Source organism: Rattus norvegicus, chromosome 1 (assembly GCF_036323735.1).
Source record: "Rattus norvegicus strain BN/NHsdMcwi chromosome 1, GRCr8, whole genome shotgun sequence".
NCBI lineage: Eukaryota > Metazoa > Chordata > Mammalia > Rodentia > Muridae > Rattus > Rattus norvegicus.
In genome coordinates, this window is record NC_086019.1 from 99,918,406 (window position 1) to 99,927,986 (window position 9,581).

The following is a 9,581-nucleotide window of genomic DNA, read 5'->3' on the forward strand; positions in this document are numbered from 1 at the left end:
TAGCTCCATGACCTGTAACTGCTCTGCAGAGGACAGATGGGACTAGTGAGACACCCTGGGTATGGAACACCTCCCCAAGCACAGCCGCCTGTGTAGGGCATTGTGGGAGAAGAGCCTCACGGAAGCCCAGGCTATGCAGCAAGCTCTAGGCCAGCCTGGGGTGCATTGCAAGACTTTCTCAAAAATTATGAAACCAAGAGAACTTGGTAGAGCCACTCTAAAAGAGAACTGCTAGTTTCTGATACTGCAGAGTTAACAACAGCTGCTTCAAAGATAGCATTATCTTTATTAAAAATTGATAGACGTAGCAGCACTTACAAAACAAGAGTTCATGAAAGGCAGGATATGCTGTCAGCTGACAGTGGAGAAGGGCAGCTCAGGCCAGGCTGTGGCTCTGCATCCCATGCTTGCTCACGACCACTCGCCGTACCCTATCAACAGCAACCCTGCGACACCCAGCAGAGGCCAGCAAGCACCATGGCCTCCTTAACTTCAAGCTTTTGCCGTCTGTGTGAAGAGTCCAGTGGGTCAAGTAGCACCCTCCTTAGCAGCTTCTGGAGCACTCAGTGGTGTTCTGGAGGTGGCTGGTGTACTCGACCCTATAGTTAAAACACCTAGCATTCAATCAAAGCACTTCCGTCCAAGGCATCTTGTAGACCCCTGCTGCTCTGGAAGAGACACCTCTCCACAGAGCATAGCATCTGCAGGGGCTCCTGACCTCCAAGGCAGCACAAGGAGCTCCAGGCAGCTGCTTCCACACCACTGTCTTTGGAGGCGATGGCAGGTCTGGTCATTCTGTCTCCTGCTCACTGCTCTGCTTCTTACTGCTGTGTGGGGGTGTCAGGACCCCACTCGGAGGAGGAGAAATCCTATTTTGTTCTGACAATATGGCTTTCTTTGCTTGGGCTTTGTCCTACATAAGATAAGACGGAAAGTTGTCAAAGTGAAAGAAAGTGTCATTTTACTTGATGTATGTTTTTAATATGGGGGCTAGAGGGAGAAATAGTAAAAATTATAGTTAGGTATAGTGGCAAACTTGTAATCCTACCATTTGGGAGCAGAGGTCAGACTTTTTTTTGAGTTCTAGGTCAGCCTGGGCTATATCTAGTAAGACCTGATCTCAGTAAACAAGCCCTCTCGCAGTCTATGGTCTGCAGATACTGAGACACAGGATGTATGGACCAGAAACATTCTTAATGGAATCAGAACTGGCTTTTCCTTAGGCGGCATTGGTTAAGTACTTGTCTGATGGGAGCAAGGGGATTACTGACCAGCAAGTCCAAGCTGTTGGTGTGGGTCTGGATGTTGTGGGAGTCTTCCATGGGAACTCCCCGGAAGTGCTTGAGCTTGGAACTTCCCATCTCCCGGATAACCATGGCGAATGGAACCATCCACTTGACACACTTCTCTATATCACACCACTGATAACCTGCCAGTAAAGAAGTCAGGCTCAATCCCCAGCTGATGATAGCTGGCTTGTACCCTGAAGTCACCTTGTCTGTGATCTCACAGCAAACCCAACCTACCTGAGACCTTCTGCATCAACTCCAACGAGGAAAAATGATACAAAGCAGAAGCAGCGAGGACACCATAAGGAAATTCTAAGCAGCCAACATCCAGGACGCACAGGTCTAAAAGCTGAGGGAAGACAGGAGCGCTAAGACAAGATGCCACATGAAGCTTCTAGAAGCTTCTAGATGTGCCTCACACATACACACAGCGGGGAAGCAAGAGGCCCACGTACCTCTGCGATCTGCACGAAGACCTGCTGTGGGTACTGAGGCATCAGCACTTCTCCCGTGTCGTTGACGTAGGCCACTTGGACATAAACATTCAGCCAGGACACAATGGTCAGGGGGCTTAAACGCCACTTAAGGGCCTAAAAGGAAAGAATTCAGTTGTAAAAAGTTCAATCGCAGTCCCTGTCACCACAGGCCTAGCTGGATAAGACCCACTGGGCAACAACCCCCCTCCCGATATGAATGTGTAACCTGCCTTCATCATCATCAGTTCCATGGTAAGAATTTCATCCCCGGAGCAAGCACCATCAGTAACATAAGCAAACTGGTGCAACTTTGGAGGGTAGATTTCCTAAAAGGGAACAGAAAGAAGATGCTATTAGAAGAAACCGTTCCACGATGGCTCTAGCATGCTGATGTGGGTAAAGGATACACTCAGTGGCTCTCAACACTGGTTTACTTCAGCAACCGAAAGCATGTTAGTCATAAGAAGAAACACTAGCTAGAGCTACAGAGATTTGGTTTCAAAAAAGGATACTTCACAGATAAATGGACCCATGGAATAAACCAAACCTTAGACTTTTTCACTTACCCTATAATCTATAAACAAATCCATAACATCCCTTTTTATATTGTTTTGAGAGGGCAAGCAGGCTTCAAACTGCCCATTCTTCTACCTCAACTGCCCAAGGCTAGGAGCCCTACACCACAATTTCAACCTTTCAGTCCCAAGGTCAACTCTGATTAAAGACTACTGATTTAAATGATCTATGCACCTAATCCTTATCCGCCCCCCACCCCAACACTGCCTTAAGCTTAGAAGCCTAAGAGTTAAGAGAATTCAAGATGTATATGACAGCCACTCATAGGGGCAAAATTTAAGAAATAATGGTTATTACACAAAGAACATTAGGGAGGATTTTTTTTTTTTTTTTTGGTTTTGTCATTCTTTTTACCTCAAGTTTAGAAGCAATAAATAAGGCTGAAATCCCAATAAGCTGTAAAAGTGTTTTTATGATATTCTGTTGTGATGCCATGTAACGATCAAAGAAGTCCTGTGCCAAGTAGAATGTCTCTCTGTGGAGCTTATAGACTTCACACACCTGGAAAAAAGGCTCCATGTTAGAGCAGGTTCTCGAGGGCAGCACAAGCAAACCTGCCTGAGTTTTGACATAGTAAGAAAGCTAACCGGTTGCTTTTATGAAAGGCTGTCACCCTACTCCTCCTAAGCGTAGCCCAGTGAGACCCTGGAACTAAGGGCACTATGACTTATATACGAAAGCAAGAGCAAATCAGACAGCCTGTCTGATCAAAGTAGCATTTTTAGAGAGACCAATTCCTCACTCCACAAAGCCTACAGTTCTCAAAGAATGCAACCTCCTTTACAAGTTTCACTGTAACTCAGAAAAAGAAGTGCTATATTCTTCACAGCTGAACAACACCAACTACATTCTTTTTGACTTTTTTGAGACTGGGACTTACTATGTAGCCCTGGCTAGAAATGGAACTTGCTGTGTAGACCAGGCTGGCCTTGACCTCAGAGCTCCACCTGCCTCTGCCTCCTGAGTGCTGGGATTGTGTGTGCCCCACTCTCAGCAGCTTTTGTTTCTTTTGCAGTAGTGAGGATGTAGTCAGCAGGCTGTGCCATGACTCCTGGCTTATACAGTATTTTTAATCTGCACAACTTTGCACCCAAAGCACTTCTTGAAGATTAGACAAGAAGCTCAGTGAGCACGGGCTAGTTATCCAGGACCTGAGTTTGGTTCCCAGCACACACAGATCGGCTCACAACTGCCTGTAACTCTAGCTGACACCCTCTTGACCTCTGAACACATCAACACAGTGGCACACAGAGATACATATAAATCTCTAAAAAGGAAGAAAGGCCCACTTGTGGTGGTATACACTTATAATTCCACTACTTGGGAGGAGGAGATAGAAGTTTAATGTATCATAGCAAGTTCAGGGTCAGCCTGGGCTACATGAGAGCCTGTGTAGAATAAAACTGACTCAAATTTAACCAATTTGTCTGACCCAGGCCTGTAAAGCCACAAGTCAGCACAGACTGATTCTAGGTCTGGTCCCAGTAGGATGCATAGAAAGTAGAGACACTGCCTTTCCAAAGGGTAGGCGTCCCTACAACTTTGAGTTACTCATACCCCCTGCACTTTCTAGAGGTAAACCTGCCAACATGATTCTTCCACTCCTTAAAAGAAAATGCCATTTCTTACTACAAGTACCCAGGAAGGTCCCTTGAATCCAAGTGCTACAAGTCACTCGAAGTTCACCCCCAGCAAGAGGTGCCCCACTAATCTAATTTCACTTTCTTTTGACACTACTGGAGATTCAGTTCAGCCTAGGGTCTCATTCATGTTAGATCATCAGACTGATCACCGTCAGCCTTTAAATGTCATTTAAAAAAGGTTTAATGATTAGCTTGTTAGTCTGTGGGCTCTTTTGTTTGTTTCTTGAGCACCTGGAATGGAACTTAAGGCCTAGACTGTGCAGGCAAACCACTGCTCCCCATGTATTGACCAACAGATGTATTGACTGTACAGAAGTAGGGAAATGATTCTCAATGTGATTAGAACAAGACAGCCAACTCGAGCATGGACACTCGAGGTCTGACTCTTACATATAACCTGTTCATATAAACGAAATGCCAACTTTAATGTCTAAGGGACAAAATTATTTCAGAAATGTCAATAATTTAGAGAGAGATTGCAGCAGCATAGAGAAATCTAGCAATGGTGATGCTCTAGCAGCCAGGACACTCATGCTCACCTCCATCAGCCAGTCCAGAAGAACTGCTCTCATCCTCGCCTGCAGGAGAGGGTGGCGCTGCAGAAAGTGCTCATCTCTCAGGTAAGTCTTCTCTTTGTTTAACATGATCCTCCAGACCTCTTCTCTATTGCCCCAACTGTAAAAAGAAAAAGGCAACAAAAACCTCAGATCCATGTCATCTGCACCCACACTAATGTAGACCAGAAAGACAAATGACACTCAGAAGCCATGGATCAAAGTCAACACCTACTTCAAGACGGGAAGTGGGGAGGCTCTGGGCGGTCTGATTTTCCGAGGCTGAAATGCAGTCTTGGGGTACTCAAGCTCATTGTCCTCTTCTTTGTTAGGGGTGGGGATGAAAGAGCAGGGGTCCACGCACGCTGAATCATCATCCCAAGGCTGCCAATCAAATACACGGCAATGTGTTAAGAGGTAAACCAGCAACTTGTCCACTCATGGACTGGCAAATTAGCTGGGCTCGACATGCTGGCCTTGGTCAACATGGAGAAACAAGCCAAAGGCATGCCTCACAAAGATTCCATGTCACTTCTGTAACTAACTTATTAGAAAGCATGGACATCAAATGAAATACTCAGGTGGCCAACTGGACACAAAAAGTAGCTTATATTACCAAAAAGATTTGATCATATATATATGGAACAGGGACCTTTGGTTTTCCCTAACTCAATCAGTACCTCATTAGAACTAAATCAAGTTGTGATCACAGGTCAAACTAATGAGCTCAAAGAAATGATTTCATAGCCTATTAAATAGCCCATGTTATTCTAGTTCCGTAAGATTCAACGCCTCTGCCCTCCCCAGGCACCAGGTACAAACATGGGACAGACACACAGATAGGCAAAACATTCACATACTTAAAAATGAGTAAAAAAAAAAAAAAAAAAAAAAAAAAAAACAACAACAACAGAGGCATTAAGCACGCAGTGACCGCTGGTGCAGAAGCCCGCCATCTTAAGATTGCATCCTAGGCATCGTTTCATTCATTTGTTGACAAGTCTTACCTATGTAGTCCAGATTAATTTCTAACTTATGATCCTCCTGCCTCATCTCTTAAATGCTGGTTAGAAGAGCACACCACTGTACCTGGCACCAGCAGCCATCTTATTTTAAACAGAGGCCATTAGTGACTAGAAAATAAAACAGGTATGCCCGGGATGTCTTCCTGAATTCAACCCCTGTTCTCGCAGTACCCAGACCATTTCCACAGAACCCCATTTCCAATCCGTGCTGCATAAAGCTTCTCTCTGCTCAATGGAGAAAGAATTGAGCATGCAAATTATTCACAACAGCTCCTGCCAGCTGTTCAAGAAAGGCAGCTTCCTTTCAGTTCTGGCTTTGTATGCTTGGTATAGCATCACCGGCCCTGACTCAAAAGGTTCACAATTACCACTACAGGAAGTTGCTCTTCAATCAAGAACGAGTTCTTTTGAAGGTGTAAGTTAGGTGCCATTCTCCATGGCCAGGTGCCTGGCACATCTGGGAGCAGGCCTTTAGAGATAAACTTAGCAGTTTCCAACCTGCAATTCACAGACAGATGAAGTGTGCCTTCAGTAGACGTTTTAAGAAGCCAGTGGAGAAGGCAGAATAATTAAGTCTGCTTTTGAGTGTATGTGAAGTTTTATAAGATGCCAGATCAGCCTGACTTTGAGATCAACCGCAACTATGGCTCACCACCTTTTATCCTTATACTATATCTCTCCCTTATGCAAAGCAAGCAGAAAAATGACTGACTAGTATTCGGCTTGAAATAAGAAAGTTCTGTCCTGACGGGTATAGTGACTCGTGCCTTTAATCTCAGCACTCAGAAGTGCTCATGCAATCTTTGGTACATAGTCGGAGCCCATCTCAAAAACAAGCAAAAAACCAAATACAATAAAGTTAAAAGGTTTTGTGAAAAAAGTAAATAAGAAAGTGGACATGCAGCCATTTAGAGTAAGTGGTTGTGTGCATGCTTCTAATCCTAGCACTCTGGAGGCTGAGGCAGGGAGGGGATCACTGAGTTCAAGGTCAGCCTGAGTTACATAAAGGGCCCTGTGTTTTTTTTTTTCTTCTTTCTTTAAAGATTTAAGGCTGCCTTCAGACACACCAGAAGAGGGCATCAGATCTCATTACAGATGGTTGTGAGCCACCATGTGGTTGCTGGGATTTGAACTCAGGACCTCTGGAAGAGCAGTCAGCACTCTTAACCACTGAGCCATCTCTCCAGCCTGGGATCCCGTTTTAAAAACAAAAATAGTAGCTGAAGATAAGAACCAAAGGTCTCTGTGGGCTTTCAGTATTATTGAATTTAGTATGAATCCTGTCACTGGGCTGAACTTAAATCCAGAAAAAAATTCTAAGCAATTAAAACCCAAACAGACAAAACTACCCACCCCAAATTCTGGCTTTATGAATCTTCACAGAAAAAAAAATAGTTATTTTTAAGCTATCTACTCTAGAAATTCAACATGAGAACACTTTCTCATGACTGGACTCCACTCATGTGCTATGACCCTCATCCCCACAGTGCAGACGAGGAGCCAGTCCTTTCTTGGACACTCTGGGCACTGCTGTTACTCCTGAGATGTGAGCCTGAATTTCCACAACGCCAACACTGATGGCTGAGCTTCACTCTCACTTGGACGTTTCTGTTCAAAGCACAGCTGGCAACACGAACAATCTTGAATTCTACAAAGCATGGTTTATCTTAATAACAACTTGCTGAAGGTTTTAAGGGAAATGATGGGAGAAAAAAGAATGTGAGATGCACTTTCCTTCTGTTGGGGCTACTTTTTTTTTGAACAGGAAGAAAACCTGACCCTTTAATGTCTAGTGGGGTTCTGCCTAGAAACACACATTACTGCAGCCCTAGCTGGCGGAACATCATTGCCCAGAAGACATTCTTCAGAACCAGCTGTCTCTCCCTGCTCTCAAAGTCACCGCTAGCCTCTTTGGGAGAAGAGAGATGAGGTCAACAGAATACTGTTCCTGCTCAGCTTTATCTGTGATGAAGGTTGAAGGTCTCACCAACTACTTTGGAGATAGGCTGCTCCCCCCACTGGAGCCATAACTATAGTCTCCAGCCATCTCTGGAGGCAAAGAGATAATACAAGCTCTCTCTGCAAGGATCTTCTGAAATTATGATACCATGCTGCATTAGAAAGATCTGGCAAGCGCTCCACAGGAGGGGACAGAAGTGGAGCGGCCAATGAAATACTGGTTCAGACACACGTCATCACAGACCCTTGCTGAGGCCATGTAAACGTCCAGACAGCGGTAATCAATGCAGTCAGCTGACGGTGGAACATTCTGGGCCACATAGGAGAAAAGTTTTTTTTTTATTTTTTGCTCCAGGATCTTACTATATGGTCTGGGCTGGTGTGGAACCCTGATTGCCCACCTCTGCTTCTCTGCTGCTGGGATTAAGAGAAGTCCCAAGTATGGATGAGGGAGAAATAGTTGAGAGTCCTATCCCCCAGCTAGCCTTTGTCAGTAAGACTGCAGGCCCAGCTCTGCTCTGGGCTTGCAAAGGATTCTGGGTTCTAAGACTCAGTTTCCCCTGGGTTTAGAAAGCACAAATTATATGGCACTCACTCTGGTTCCTCCAGGTATCAATCAGTACCTGTAACCTTCAAGGTGCCATTCAGGAAATGCAAACCCTTCCCACAACCCCAGGCCCAACAGAGACCAGGCCACACTGACAGGCTCCAGAGGCTCAGCCATGTGGCCTGTGGCTCTGGTTTGGGAAACTTGGAAGAAAGAAAGCATGGAACTCAAGAGGCTGAACACCCTGTAGGCAGCAGACCTACCTGACTGCTATCCTGGCTTTTCACAGTCTTGTCAATCTTGGCAATTTCTTCATCCGGATCTTGCAAAAACTAAAAACAAAAAAATTCCCAGTTCACCAAGGGTCCACACGGTGCAACCCAAAGACAAAAACACAAGAGAAAAGAGGGAAAAAAGTTTTTTAGGTTCTGAACGGCATTCAACTAATGGAAACCTCCCCATCAACTAATCCTCTTCACTAGTAGGTGAGAAGACCCAAATTTGGTACCCAGGTAAGATGAAATGGGGGGGGGGGTCCCCTTCCCAACCTGTATCCTTTGTACTCACAACGGCCACATTTGCCTTCCTTTTTCTGGATCGGACTGAGAGGTCGGAGCCACCTTCTTCTTTCATGTTGCTGTGGTCCTTCGAGTCTCTGCAAAGGCATGGTGTCATGGGGTGCTGCTCCCCCAAAACTCATTCTGCCCCTCCCCCACCGCTACTCACCCTTACCCTCCCGCAGCAGGGAGGCCACTCACCTCTCCTTCCTCTCCCTTGGCATGGCTCAGGACTTGGAACTCAGACCTGGGAGGACATCAAGTAGGCATCGTGGTGAGCACGGCCCGCAGAGGGGACCCGAGTCCTCCAGTTCGTCCCGGGCACCCCTCCCCCCTCCCGCGCGGGCGGCGGTGGCGGCGGCGGGAGCCTCCCGGGCCCGGAGGCCGGCCGGGAAAATGGCCGATGGGCCCGGGTGGCTTGTCACCCGCAGGCGCCCCCGGCAGCCTGCGACCCTGGGTCCGAACCTGAGGTTGAGGATGGAGGCCTAGCCGACCTTTGAGAGGACCCCCCGCTCCATCACCGCCCTCGGGGCCGGGGCTGCCTCAGTGTCCCTTTCTACACCTACCCCCTGACTCGTCTCTCACAGCCACCCTAGCCGGGGCACCCCGAGCTGATACCTCAGGGGACCGGGTGACCGGGTCTCGCCCCACCCCCACCCGGGCCCGGTCCGGTCGGACCCGGTCCGGAAACCTGGGAGTCGAGGGAGTCCCGGGAATCCAGGCAGCCCGTACCCGAAGCTGTGTCCGCCGCAGGCAGGCGCGCTCGAGCGGACAGGAGGCCGACGGCAGGCGGGAAGCAGGAGGCGGGAGGCGGCGGCCGAGCGCGCGGCGCTGGCGGGATCCGCGCCTGCCCCCTACACCGCGCTAGCTGTCGAGCCGGCTGCTCCTGCGCCCGGCTTCGAGCGGGACATTTAAAAATCCCAGCGCGCGGTACCGGCCCCGTCCCGCCCTCGCG

The 9,581-nt window shown here is 47.5% G+C and overlaps 1 protein-coding gene across 2 annotated transcripts; it reads right to left on the reverse strand.

Moving 5' to 3' along the window:
* Positions 1 to 266: 266 nt before the first annotated feature.
* Ccne1 (cyclin E1) lies at positions 267 to 9,581 on the reverse strand. 2 transcript variants are annotated; one of them, XM_006228904.5, is made up of 12 exons: positions 9,245 to 9,581; positions 8,828 to 8,873; positions 8,637 to 8,724; positions 8,333 to 8,401; positions 4,774 to 4,922; positions 4,524 to 4,659; positions 2,696 to 2,842; positions 1,996 to 2,091; positions 1,745 to 1,879; positions 1,527 to 1,638; positions 1,272 to 1,429; positions 267 to 913 (listed from the first exon to the last, which is right to left on the reverse strand). In XM_006228904.5, exons 2-12 carry the CDS (start codon positions 8,848 to 8,850, stop codon positions 791 to 793), a joined length of 1,236 nt encoding a protein of 411 aa, XP_006228966.1. In that variant the 5' UTR covers positions 8,851 to 8,873; positions 9,245 to 9,581; the 3' UTR covers positions 267 to 790. The 2 variants fall into 2 exon arrangements, with proteins under 2 accessions (XP_006228966.1, NP_001094291.1); NM_001100821.1 differs by having other exon boundaries at positions 9,359 to 9,504.

Coding starts and splice junctions, on each gene's coding strand:
- Ccne1 (XM_006228904.5), bottom strand. CDS start 8,850: ATGCCAAGGGAGAGGAAGGAGAG. Junction 1,880..1,995: donor TGGAACTGATGATGATGAAG/GCAGGTTACACA, acceptor CTTTCCTTTTAG/GCCCTTAAGTGGCGTTTAAG. Junction 1,639..1,744: donor TCTTCGTGCAGATCGCAGAG/GTACGTGGGCCT, acceptor GTCTTCCCTCAG/CTTTTAGACCTGTGCGTCCT.